This window comes from Anastrepha obliqua, chromosome 4 (assembly GCF_027943255.1).
Source record: "Anastrepha obliqua isolate idAnaObli1 chromosome 4, idAnaObli1_1.0, whole genome shotgun sequence".
NCBI classification, from domain to species: Eukaryota; Metazoa; Arthropoda; class Insecta; order Diptera; family Tephritidae; genus Anastrepha; species Anastrepha obliqua.
Genome location: NC_072895.1, coordinates 85,544,389 through 85,558,944, shown reverse-complemented (window position 1 = coordinate 85,558,944; position 14,556 = coordinate 85,544,389). Strand labels below are relative to the sequence as shown.

At 36.2% G+C, this 14,556-nt stretch overlaps 1 protein-coding gene across 1 annotated transcript in view; it reads left to right on the top strand.

The window, feature by feature from the left end:
* The first annotated feature begins 283 nt into the window (after nt 1-283).
* Nucleotides 284-14,556, top strand: part of LOC129244474 (sodium-dependent serotonin transporter) — a 34,459-nt gene continuing 20,186 nt past the window's right edge. Inside the window, exons 1-2 of the mRNA XM_054882117.1 lie at nt 284-767; nt 4,270-4,546. Of these exons, the coding sequence (XP_054738092.1) occupies nt 564-767; nt 4,270-4,546 (481 nt within the window). The 5' untranslated portion in view covers nt 284-563. The remainder of the gene's footprint in view (nt 768-4,269; nt 4,547-14,556) is intronic.

Genomic DNA, 14,556 nt, shown 5'->3' with positions numbered 1-14,556 from the left:
TTGCCTTGAATGCATGCATTTTATTTTTTATTTGTATGTAATTTCAAAAGCGTAATCCAAATTTCCATTTATACATATTAACAGTTGGTGAATGTGACATATTAATATTGCGAATAATTACATTTTATGTTTTTCCCTCACATTTGTTTACAGTTATGTATATTAATACGCTGTTAATGATGTAAAATATCACTGGAGCAAACACATCGGCGAGCTTTTAATGGATTCTAAGAGTGAAAAATAAAGTGCATATAAAGAAAAAGGTGAAAAAATGCTGTTGTTTTTGTTGTTACTGCGAATGAAGTAACTTCTCAAATCACAACATACCATATGCATTCACATCTCTACTACACGCCCATCACGCTCTTTCCACAACTAACTTCACCACCCCTTTAATGCCCCTCCAAACTGCCATCCACATCGCCAAAAGCTTCACACACAGTACATATCTGCCAACATTATTCTTGCCAATATTATCGTGCCAGAGGCATTACTACGAGTATTATACAACAAAGCTGCTTCACACGAATGCGTAAACTCACCGCAACTGGATAGGATCGAAAATGGATCGTAGTAAAACTAATAGTATAGAATTTGGTAATATCCCAGCAGCGTCGTCTACTGCCGCTACTGCAATGTCAGCATCGTGGGCGAACAATAAGGAATCATCATCACAGCCCAACGAAGATGATTCGCCAGAGGATGACGCTGATATCGCCACGCCCGCCAAAGCCACCGATCCACTGGCGCCAAAGCGTGCTAATGAGGTAAGTGGCTTCTATAAATTTCCGAAATATTTATATTTGTAATAGTAGTCATAATTTTACGTAAACTTTTACTTAACCTTTAACCTCTTAATAAATTTCGAGGGTCGTTTGAAAAGTCCGTGCAAAGTCAGAGAGATGGCACTACTAGCACTAGTTAGTAGTATCTCTTGGAAGAACACACACCAAGTTTCAGTCACATTGGTTTATTTCTTTGTGTTTGGCATTCGGTTGAATAGCGGAAGTCAAGTGATTTGCCTTTTTCATCACGACAACGCACCCCTCACGCCTTAGCTGTTGTGGTAGTAAAATTAATGAAATAGGGTTCCAACTTCTTTCACATCGTCCCTATTCTCCAGACTCGAACTACTATTTGTTACCCAATTTGAAGAAATGGCTGACGGGAAAAAGATTTTATTCAAAAGAGGAGGTAAATGCAGAAACGAATGACGACTTCAACAATTCCTATTATTCGGAAGGGATAAACGAACTAGAATCTCTAGCGTTGGATGAAGTGTATAAGCCTGAAATGTGACTATGTCGAAAAATAAAACCAGGGTTTACTTCAAACAATTAAGTAATTTTTATTTTGGCACGGACTTTTCAAACGACCCTCGTAAGTGTCTTAAAAATGATATATTCATGATATTGTATTACATATCATATTACGTAGTATACAAGGAGTCGCAAAATTAGTTTCGATTTCCTTCTTGAATAACTTTTTTACTCAATAAAAAACAATGATTTCGAATGATGGAAATCTATATGTTGACCCTTTCAGTAAAATCAAATTTGCATTTTGCAAACCTTTATAATTCTGAGTTTCGAAATTTTGTTGAAAATTTTATGAATTTCCTTTAATGTCGTATGTAGTATGAAACTTTAAAATATGCAGATTTTGGATCAGCATGAAGTTTATTTTTACACAAAATTAACAAAAAAAATTGGAATAAAAAACATTGCGAATATTGCAAAAAATCTTGCGCCAAAACTTTTTTGATTCACGGCAGGTTCATACATTCATATGATACTATCCAAAAGGTACGGGTAGTCGATCAGTAAAACACAAAATATTTATAATTCATTTAAATTTATTGTGTCGCCTTTAATGTAGGGCTCTAGCGAAGTTAAAGATTAAACAATTGAAACATATTTCAAACGTAAGTTCCGGATTCAACCTCAGTTCTCGTCGCGAATTCCCACTTTTTAGGGTTAGGGGTAGTCAGAGGCCCAAAAAAATGATGATTTTCAATAATTTTGTTTTGTTAGTCAATTGCTTTAATTGAAAAAAAAAACATAGCATTATTAGATCATGTTTCGACTTGACTTTAGCAAAAAAAAAAAATTAGTATATGTAAAAGTTATCACTGTTTGCGTGGAGCCCGTTTCTCCAGAGGTCCCTTGTGGTTATCATCACAAGTCCTCGGAGACTCATCTCCAATCAATCGGACAAGAGAAATTAGTTTTATTAATAGCTAATCTTGTGCCTGATCGAAGCTCTTTTTCAAAATTAACAATATGGCGGCCTGAGAAATATTTTTCAGATTTTCGAGAAATAAATCGACAATTAGTTGTTGAAAAAAAATTGAAATTTTTGAAAAAAAGAAAATCCTTCGACCAGGCACGAGTTTTTTATGTTTTTCAAAAGCAGTATAAATTTTATTGAAATCAACCCCTTATGTCTTCTATCGATAGAAAACAGGTTCCTTGAAGTTGTCATTAGAGCTTGGAAAAGACAAAGTTAGCCGGAGTCACATCAGCTGAATACAGTGGTGGTTCGATGATATTTGTTGTGTTTTTGGTCCGAAATTCATACAGAATGAAGAGCTTGTGAGATGGTGAGATTCAGGGCACTAGCATTGTCTAGTGTTTACTGGGGCAACACTTGGTCAGGAAAAACGCGAGTACGTAGAACAGGCTGCCATGGAAACCTAAAATGGTGGTGCAAGATCCATGAATACTTATTTCCACAAAATCTCTCTAACGCCACATAACCCTCAGATAATGTTCTCTTTTTGTCGTCAAGACTTCTATGAATTTTGACAATCACTTTGCACGGCCCTTTTTAACGGTCAATATGAGACAATTCTTTTTTCTTGGCAGAATGGGAGAATGCATGGATGTTAAAACCACCTTACAACGGGTTTAGTGTGAATTTGATGAAATTTTGCTCAATTGACCTTTACGAAATATCATAGAAAAACATACCACGTATGCGAGAATTGTTTTATTGAAAAAGTTGGAAAAGGAGTATTTTCGCTAGCTATCCTTTTCAAAACTTTTGCGAAGAATTTTTTTTAATAACCTGTACCATTATAAAAACAAGCCTTGTTTAAGAGAATTGGTGCCATAGGCTTATTATTTCTTTCGCTTATCATACATGTTTACAATTCTCAGCCGGTTTATGAAGTAGATAATGGAGAGTCTTATATACATTTCTCTCAGAAAAGGAGACTCAGGAGATTCAGGTGCCTCCACCCTTTTCAATGTTTTTATTCCTTGTTCAGTTAAATCTACAAATTAGTTAACGTAGATTCCATTTAATGCTATTATTTCAATCTGGATCACATTTTACATATTTTAAGAAAAGCAAACATATGAGGGTTCAAGCTTTTTAACATTTTTGAGAAAGTGGATAAAATGTCATAAAATATATAAAATTACTAAAATACGAAGTACGTATTTCATACAGCTTACATTCATAAGTATTTTAATAGGGCTGCCACGTAATTTTCAGTATACAATTTTTGAATTAATTATTTAAAACTTGATAGGTAACAAACGAAAAAAGGCTTTATCCGGTTAGATATCTTCCTTGATAATATAAGCAGAAGGTTGCCGCTTAATTCAATTAATTTAAAAATTAAATTAAATACCACAATATGCGTAGAGCTGTTGTGATACCCAAAAAGTATCGATACAGCTATCTAAAGATGTGTCTTAAGATGATTTAGTATCGATACTGACAAATGACAAGTGACGATACTATTAAGTGACAAATATTTCCAATAATAATAGATCTGAATAAATAAAATTTATAAATTGAAGTACTTACATACAAGAAGAAGTGTACGCGCCAATTATTTATTTTATATTTTTGTTTTATAAACATACGTATGTATGTATATACATCAATGATTATAGATACCAGGTTTGCTGGTTATGTATGGTGAAAAAACATTTTCGAGGGGAACTTTGGATTCTACGTCATTCGTTCACAAAATTAAGCTTTAGCTTAGTGAAACACAAAGCCACTGACGTCAAATTAACTCAGAGCCGAATAACGGTCTGCTAGGTAGTACATCTCTAAAAATCTTTTCACCACGTATATATCATACATATGCAAATAGGTTCCCCGCTTTATTCTCAGCCATATTTAAATATTAGAAGCTTAATCTTGTCAAAACGGATATTTTATTTTACTCTTGCAAGTGCATTTTTAATTTAATTTTCATAATATTTACTGCAATACATTACTCTCCTTTTTCATCTCTTCCATCTGCAGCGCGTTCTTGTTGTATCGGTAACGGAGCGCAATCGTGAAACGTGGAGTCAGAAAGCAGAGTTCTTATTGGCCGTCATTGGTTTCGCCGTCGATTTGGGCAATGTTTGGCGTTTCCCCTACATCTGCTATCAGAATGGCGGAGGTGCTTTTCTTATACCTTATTGCGTAATGTTGATATTTGGTGGTCTACCGCTTTTTTACATGGAGCTTGCGCTGGGCCAATTTCATCGCTGCGGTTGTTTAAGTATTTGGAAACGCATTTGTCCGGCATTGAAAGGTAAATTAAAAAAAATATATATATATTAACAGAAACTGTAGTATTATGTCCTTAACACTCAATGCTATAAACATTTAAAGTACCTGTAAGCAATCAGCAAACCGACGAAGTATGCCTTGGGGGAATGGAAAAGAAAGAATAAACAAAACACTTAACAACTTGTTGATTCTTCGTTTGAGTGAAAGCATATTTTTCGCAAATCAAGCAAATTCCACAGGTGGCTGTTACGTATTTGTGTCATTATTGTTGGGATTTTCTATATGCTTTATCCTTCACTACCATCGGTGTTGGTGTAGCTTCTTGTGGTGGCATTTTGATCCCACGTGATTTCTCAGCAATTTCTCTTTTATTTAATGTATCGATACGTAATGAATGATTTTTTATCGACGCTTATGAGACTAATCAGTCACGTCCGGTGCTTATCCCCTCTGCTGGAACGTGTCAGAATGTATGTATGTATGGATGTAGTTTACCTAAATACAAACATATATGCACTGTGGGGTATGTAAACAGGTAAAACAGTTATACATTTATGATAAAGGGTTTTCCAATAACAGGTATTATCTATCGCTACCGAGAGATGATTAACGATTTTTAAGGCCGGAATTGGATGGTATTGATCTGGACAACGTTTATTTTCTACAAGACGGCGCTACGTGCCACACAAGCAACGAAACCATTGATCTTTTACGGGAAAAATTTCCGGACCGTGTTATCTCTCGAAAAGGTGACCACAATTGGCCACCGAGATCTTGTGATTTAACACCTTGTGACTTTTTTCTTTGAGGCCACGTGAAAGAGATGGTCTACGCCAACAGCCCAGGATCGATTGAAGACCTCAAAGATGGAATTCGGTTATTGAAAATTTCATGAAAAGGATATTGCCCTGTAAGCGTGGTCGTGGTGGTCATTTGCCTGATGTTATTTTCCACTATTAGCGGCCGCCGTAGCCGAATGGGTTGGTGCGTGACTACCATTCGCAATTCACAGAGAGAACGTCGGTTCGAATCTCGGTGAAACACCAAAATTAAGAAAAAAATTGTTCTAATAGCGGTCACCCCTCGGCAGTCAATGGCAAATCTCCGAGTGTGTTTCTGCCATGAAAAAGCTTCTCATAAAAATATCTGCCGTTCGGAGTCGGCTTAAAACTGTAGGTCCCTCCATTTGTGGAACAACATCAAGACGCACACCACAAATAGGAGCAGGAGCTATGCCAAATACCCAAAAAGGGTGTACGCGCCAATTATATATATATATAACGGCATACCTTCCTCTTTATAATGAAATAAACATCCAATCATTTATATTAAAAAATACCATTTTTCTTTGAATATCAAAATAACACCTCTTTAAAAACCCTTTATTAAAACCTTCTTGGTTAAAGAATTTAAATAAAATATTTTTTTGTTTTTGTATGATAACGAAACTATCAAGTCCATCGGGGAGAAATTGACGATTTTTGCATAAATGTATCAGGTGTTTTGTTAAGAGCTTGCGAGCTTAAAATGATAATATCAATTAGAAATATTGTTGGAAAGAATTCGTTTTACTACATAAAATTTATTTAGTCACTGCACTCACGTATTGGTACCCAGGTCACTGTTGACAGTTATGATTTCGAGGTTGTAGGAGACTTCGTTTATCTAGGAACCAGCATTAACACCGGTAATAATGTCAGTCTTAAAATCCAACGTAGAATCTCTCTTGAGAATTAGTGCTACTTTGGACTAAGTAGGTAATTACTACTCAATCCTCTCTCGAAGAACAAAATTAACACTTTATAAGGCTCTAATCATGCCTGTCCTATCGTATGGCGCAGAAGCGTGGACGATGACAACATCCGATAAAGAGTCCCTACGTGTGTTTGAGAGAAAGATTCTGCGGAAGATGTTTGGACTTTTGCACATTGGCCACGGGGAGTATCGCAGGCGATTGAACAATAAGCTATATGAGCTTTACGACGGCATAGACGAATAAAGAACCAGCGGCTACGTTGGGTGGGTCATGTCGTCCGATTGGATACAAACGCTCCGGCTCTGAAAGTATTCGAAGCGGTACCAGCTGTTGGTAGCAGAGGAAGAGGAAGGCCTCCTCTGCGTTGGAAAGATCAGATGGAGAGGACCTGGCTTCACTTGGTGTATCGAACTGGCGCCGGTTAGCACAAGTATTCGGTTAAGTGTGAGCTTGCCGAGAAAATGTGCGCAAAGAGGAAGAAAATGGTAATTTGTCGCACAATGCCATAGCAAAAACCTTAAATATAGTAGTCCAAAAAAACCGTAACTTATGTATTTAAAAAATTTAAAGAAACCTTGTCGGTTGAACAAAGACCTGAAAGTGGAAGAAAAAAAAGTATTTGTGCCGCAGTCAAAAGAAAAAGAAGTGATGTCGTTATTTCGAAAAAACAACCCTTGCTTTTCACTTCGAGATACTGCAAAACAGGTCTAAAGGTCGAAAGGTTACGTCCAAAAAATGCGCAAAAGTGAAGGTTTACGATCATATATAATAGTAAATAAATGTAGCACCCAATCGAAATTAGAAACCAAATAAGAGTGCTAATGCACGTGCGTGAAAAGTATATAGTCAAGGCATCCATAAGTATGGCTGTGTGGTTATAGACACTAAAACGTTCATTACCACGGGCACTATACGAGTAAATGAAGAAATTTCTATGAATGAGTGAAAGAACATTTGCTTCCATTCACAAAGCAACATATAGACTCAGTTCTGCTCTGGCCCGATTTAGCATCGTTTCATTTTAGCCGTATTGCCATAAACTGGTATGAAAACCGCGGGTTAATATTGTTCAAAAGAACCACAACTCACCAAATTATCCACAATTGCGACCTAAAAATATTGCCAATTGTTAATAGAAAACTGCTAAAAACAAAAAAAGAAACTAAAAATAAGCAGAAGTTGAGATGAATTGACAGAGAGCGGAAGAGAGAACTCAAATCTAAATTGCGCCATTTTGTTTATAACCAAGATAATTGATATGAGTTTTTTGTTTAACATAGTACGCTTAATAAAGAAAAAATAAAATAAAAAAAAATTTTTTAATAGCTTTTAAAAATTTTATGCCACAATGATTTTAGCGCGACCAACATTTTTCGTGTCCATTCATTATATATATGTGTGTATGTGGATTTTGACTTGAAGGGACTTTGAGATACTATTACAACTTTTTAAACAAAATATGTCACATAACCTCAAGTGTAGGTAAAAATCGTATATCGAAACCGTGACACTGATTCACATATCAGTTTTGATTTTTACAGTTAAGAACCCGACAAAATTGTGTCGGCCTATGTAATCAAAGCAGTCAGTGAGCCGACTCATCCAACATTATCATTCGGCTAAAAGTATAATGGCAGGGCCGTCATAACAGATGTTTCTTAAACCCTCCTTTATAACAGAAGGTTTCGTCAATCTGTTACAGAGTAGATTACATAAAATGTTAGCCTCGCGCCTACTTTTGCTTCACAAAATCGTTCACAGCTGACGGCAAACTGGGATATAAACACAACAGCACTTCAAAATGGAAAAATTAGCAAAATTCTTCCTTTCATGTAAGTGCACGCACAACTTTCCGTAATTTTCTTTATGTCCTTATACAGGGTCCGCCATATAACTTTACGGAATTAAAAATGCTATAAAAAAGAAACTACTCAATATTTTTCCAAACTGTTTTTTTATTTTGAAGTACAATCCTTCCGGTTAATGATGGAACACAACTTCATTCATATGGCTGCCTCGGCTAGCCATGCACCATCCCATACGATCGGTCCAATTTTTCACCACATTTTCGATTGTATGCGGCTGTATTTCAGCTATGACATCGCGTATGTTGGTCTTCAGTGCATCAATTCTTGCTGGTTTGTTGGCATAACACTGGTCTTTGGCGGTACCCCAAAGATAATAATCCAACGGTCGGTCACGCGTTGGTTTGTCAATAAGCAACCCAGTTTCTCTTACTTTTTTCGCAAAGTAACGCACATACGCTTCATTCGGTGCTTTTCTTCTTCCCATTGCCGTACGTAATTTTCGTACACATTCTGCAGCATTACCATGATTTTCAAAGTAATGTCGCAATAGTTCCCAGCGTTCTTTGAGCGTATACACAACCATTTTCGTTCAGCGGAAGAATAAAACTAATTTTCTGTCAAATCAGATGACAGCTAAGTGTTACCATTCTTCAAATAATACCTACTTCAAATCCGTAACGATAGATGGCGGGCCCTGTATATACATATATGTACATTTGTATACATATATCTACATGTAATCGCCACTATAGATGTTTGGGTACATTATTCGCCGGCGCTATCAGTACTATAGATAATGTCATTTACATTCTCACATATAAATGCACATATACACACACATAGTTAATTATTATATTTCCAAAGGAACTTTATTCAACAGGAAGAATAAATGCTGGTAAATTCATTTTCGTATTCCTATAAGAATTTATTTTCTGTGTTAATGCGCCGTCCGTTCTGGATATCCGCTTTGTGAGTAATACGAATGTACAAGTACTCGTTCTATTACCCACTAATTTGTCCAAGTGTGAGTTGAGTATGTGTGCGATTATTTACATATGTTTTCTGTTTGATCCTTTATTGGCAATTTTTTCTGGCTTTCCTTAAGTAAATATGATGACGGCAATACACACATTTTGTTGACAATAATAACAAATTAATAATGACGAGTACTTTTATTACGACTGATTATGTTGAATTATGAAGAAACCTGCTGGCTGATTCGCATACCTACAAACATACCAATCACAAATTTCAGATGAATTACAAATATCCCCCGGGTGTTGTATTGTCGCGGATTTATTTTTTCTCGGGAAAAAATCCAGTTTTTTTAAGTTTTCAGTGATAAATGGAAAAAGGAGTTAGTTATTTTGACCGAAAAAGGGAAATTAGTGACTTTTACTGCGGCAGCATTGATATTGTTGAAGTGCCAATAGGTTAATAGTTAAAAAAATATTTGTATATTAGTTCGTCTTGAATCAATTACTTTAATCAATCACTTGCTACTAACTTTCTCATCAAACTTCTAATAGTTGACTTTTTGATCATATCTATGTACATTGTGGTGCAGAAACAATTAATACTTACAAATACGCATATACGAGTACAAGGTGCTTCATTTAGCATTTGAAATGTGAACTTTCGACAATTTTTTTACTTCAACTGCTAAAATACCAGAAATTTAGTTTATGGTTAGATATTTTAAAAATTTATAATTTTTCGCTTGAAAAATGGATATGATGGAAAATATTAAATATACTAGAAAATATTTATAAATCGAATAGTCAGCCGAAAGGGATATGTCGATTGGGCGGCTGGAAGCAGCTGTATTTAAATATAAATTTGGTTAGTAGTGCTGGCTGATCTGTAAAAAGGTCTTACTTAGACCCCTGGGGTCCATTGTTATATATAATATTAGCTTTCTTCCGTTTTCAATTTTGACATTAAAAACACCAAATTGCAAAAATAAAATACATAGAATGTTGTTGTTGCTTTCGTGACTTTAAGGTTAGCTGTAGGATTTATTTTTATGAAATTATATTCCATGTTTAAAGGACCGGTTTCTATTTCCAATTAACAAAAAAATCGTTGAATTCTTCATTTTAGAGTACGACCGAATATCGACTTTTAAGGGCGAACCGGACTTCGGCCAGTTTCAGCCGAAACCTAACTGAAACCGTACAGAGCATTTTAAAGGGCCCAATGAACAAGCAATGATTTGTTAGAAATTCAGAATTTTTTAATAAAAACGTCAAAAAATGTAAATATCTCACATTAGTTTCTGCTCGTAACACATACTTACATATGCATTTAAAAATTGCAAAAAAAGATATTTTTACACATGTACATGAAGTAATTATTCAATACTTTTAGTTTAACAATTTTATATTTTAATGTAAATATTTTCACATTGTTTTCGCTACCGGCTATTGGTATAACGGAGCTGACTTTCAGCTCTAACCATTTGATCACTGGCCACATTCGATGGAGAAGGAGATGATATTTCGGAGCAATTTAAAAAAACATATCGCACCCTAAATACAAAAGGGTCACAACTCAAAATTTTCCACACTCGAGCTTGACTTGTTTACGGTAGCACAGAAAACAAACTATGTGACATATCACGCTGAAATTTGCCATGTAAGCTTATAACAGTCCTACCAAAAAACAAAAAAATTATTTTTGCCATATGTCATCCGCGGACCGTTTTATTGATAACGTCTCGTTCATATTTGAGCAGAAGACACATTTTGAGTTGTGACCCTTTTGTATTTAGGGTGCGATATGTACAGTGCACGCTCGACACCCCAAAACGTGACTACTCTAAAACGCGAACAAGGCGAGAAAGCTCTATAACGTGAACCATAAGCGTTTCAAAGTTTGCATGCATAGAGTTTGCATTGAGCTCGAATAATTCTGAACTTGGGAAATCCCCTAATAGACGAAGATATTGGTTAAGAGGACAAATCCAACGACAATGACAGCGTTTTAGAGGCACCGGAGAAAATTAAACCAAGTGAAGCAATTGAGATTTTCAATAAAAAGGTACAGTGGGCTAGCTATAAAAACATCGATCCAAATGATATGAATGTATTGAGACGTCTAAGGGAGAAAGCTGTGTTTTAAGTAGTAGAAAAACAGATTACACAAAAAAGATGAGTGATTACTTTAAATAAAAATTCTTTAATATTGCATATGTTCTTCTTGATTGGCGCGATAACCACTTACGCGATTTTGGCCGAGTGCCCGACATTTCTTTCTCGTGCTAACCGGCGGCAATTAGAAACACCAATTGAAGCCAAGGCCTTCTCCACCGTCTTCCTCTTCCTATGCTACCACCAACTGGTACCACATCAAATACTTTCAGAACCGGAGCGTTTGTATCCGTTCGGACGCTGCGCTATGTCTGTGCCGTCATAAAGCTCATTGTTCCATCACCAACGAGCAAAGGCCCAACAATTTTTTCGCAAAATCTTCCTCTCGAGCACTCCAAGTGACTCCTCATCGGATGCTGTTATCGTTCAAACTTCTGCGCCATACGTTAGGACAGGCCTGATGAGAGCCTTGCAGAGTGTTAGTTTTGTTCGTCGAGAGACGAGTTTACTGCTGGTTTGCCTACTTAGTACAAAGTAGGACTTGTTGGCAGGCAAGAGAGATTCTCCGTTGGATTAGAAGGCGGACATTATTCTCGGTGTTAATGCTGGTTCCTAGATAAACGAAGTCTCTTACAACCTCGAAATCATAACTGTCAACAGTGACATGGATGCGCGACCGATATTCGAGTGCGCCCACTATTTATTTGATGACAGGGTGTACCTCTTTCACCACCAGACCCATTCGCTATGTTTCTTTATTCAGTTTGGACAAAACAGAACTAATAGCGCGGTTTTTAAGGCCGAGGATGTCAATATCATCGGCATACGCCAACATTTGTTTTTTTTTTTTTACATTTCATGTCACACAACAATAAAATGTGAATTTAATTGCGTAAATAGTATTGAATTTGTATGTGTTTCGCATTTTAATGTGAACTCTCTTGGTTTTAATTAGTTCATATCGAGCGTGCTTTGTGTATGATGATAGCAGTATTCAAAAAATATTACAAAAAGTAAAAGTTGATAAAACCTTCGACCAACAAAATTTTAAGAAATGTTCGGCCAAAGTTCGGCCATTTTAATATATTAATGGCCGCAACCGGAATTCGATCGTTCTCTAATTCATTTATAGCCAAATTCTACTAAATTCCAAACTTTATAAGAACCACCCTGTATAATATCAACCTTTACTCCACTAGCATCCCATCATTTGTTTTTAATCCCACTAAAGTGAACACAGCCAAAAGACGACAAACTTTTGCGATAACAAATTTTTGAATTTTACTTTTCGTTGCCCTTTTAATTCAATTACAAATCTGCATATTCAGTATGTTGTTAATATTGTTGTTGCCCAACTTCTCCCGCTGCTTTTCAAATCCCACATGCAACTGACATATTACGAGAACACAAACGTTCGTTTGTACGCAGGCAAGCACAAATACGCGTATGAATATCAATATTCTTGACACCAGTGTAGCCCTGTAATGATGAATTTGCTTATGCCATAGATATACTGGTATGTATATATATAGTATGTGCATATGTATATGTGCATGCATACATATCTGCAAGTCATCTTTAGCGCACAATTAGCTGCCAATTCGTGCAGTGGATGAAAGTTCTTCCGAACAGTAATAAACAATTGGGATTCTGTTATGTTGGGCTTGAAAGTTAGCAGATATTTATTTATGTAAATATGTGTATGTGCTTGTACATATTTATGTAATTTTAATTTCTTACTTTGTTCATTCATCATTACCACTTCATTCACTGTAAGATTAGATTAATTTGTTTAATCTAATCTTTATGAGCTGATGGAAATAAATTGTGAAAAAATACTTACTTACATACATATGTACAATGCTCTTTGTAATGATTGTAGACCCCATGTCGGATAGCGATTATTTCGAATAAAAAAAATTGAAATCTACCCACTCATAACAAATCAAATCGATGACTAGAGAAAACAGATAGGAAAATAAATTTAAATAAAGAAAAAATGGTGTAATATATGAAATTGATCTAGCTTTATTTTGAAGCTACATTCATGCCATCATCATTTGCAGTGCTTCAAACGATCGGCTCAGTTTCTGATGACGGTCCAATACCATATGTCTCGAATGTTAGTCTGGAGCTCATCCAAAGAGGTTAGCATAGCCTAAGGACTAAACCCAGCCCCAACGGAAATAATCGCGGTGAAAAGTCGCGTGCTTGCGACGACCAATTGATGCGATGCACCGCACTAGACGGCAGTTTACTGGAGCGGCACGTAGAACCAATTGCCATTGCCATGCCAGTTGAAAAAACTCTCGCCGTGAGACGACCAGTATACTTTCACCTTTAAAACTTGGAGTGTTACATCGCTTTTATGGTTTTACTGCCGTGCTGTTGGAGCACCAGCATGGATATATCGATGCTGCCGAGCTCTGACCACAAAAAGTCGGCACTCGTTCTATGCTGAGTGCCATTGACAGATATTTTTGCCAGACATCGAGGAGACACTCGTACATTTTGAAAGAAATAATGCCACAAGCCGCACCAATGTTTGCTCGAGCACTTTAGTTTTTCTCTAATTTTGCTTATAGACAAAACCGCTGAGCCAAAAATGAACGTCGTCTGAGAAGATGATTATTTGGGAAAGATGCGATTTCGGAATTTCGATAATATTTCTCATTAAGCTTCAAACGCTCGGCAAGCGTGACACGTTGCTTGATGAAATGGCAGAGCTTAGGGGGCGTCCATAAATTACGTGAGATCTTTAAGGGGGGAGGGGGTCGAGTCAAATCTCATCTAATCTTACGTTGGAGAAAGGGGGGGTCTCAGCAAATATCACGCAATTTTTTTTCTGATTGAAACAAAAAAAATTATACTATTTTGGTCCATTATCCAGATTGTGTATGCTTAAAATTTAATCTTAAGCGTAATCGTAGTATGATTAAGATCATTCACTAATTCGTTCGAAAGAAAATAATTTCATTAATACTTCGACGTTATATGTACATTACTACTGTCAAACCACCATATTTGTTTTATACCAAATAGCTCAATTTAATCTGAATTTACGGTACAGTGTAGCCCGTCGTTTGTTTTCGAGCCACTATCAGTCGAACGCGCGACTTAATGAACAAGAGCGTACGAGCTGAGTGGCAGCGACACACGGACAGGTTCCAACCTTCTTTGTTTATTCTTGTAAATGTTTTACTCGACTCAGTTTATGCTCTTACTAATTTAAAATGAGTTATCAAGATTTTTATAACGCATACGTCAAAAGATACGTCTATAAGGCGAAGAAGTCCTGCCACGACGATGTGATAAAATTATGAAATACTGCGAAGCAAAAATTCCCGAAGAAAGAAGAGTTAATGCAACACATTAA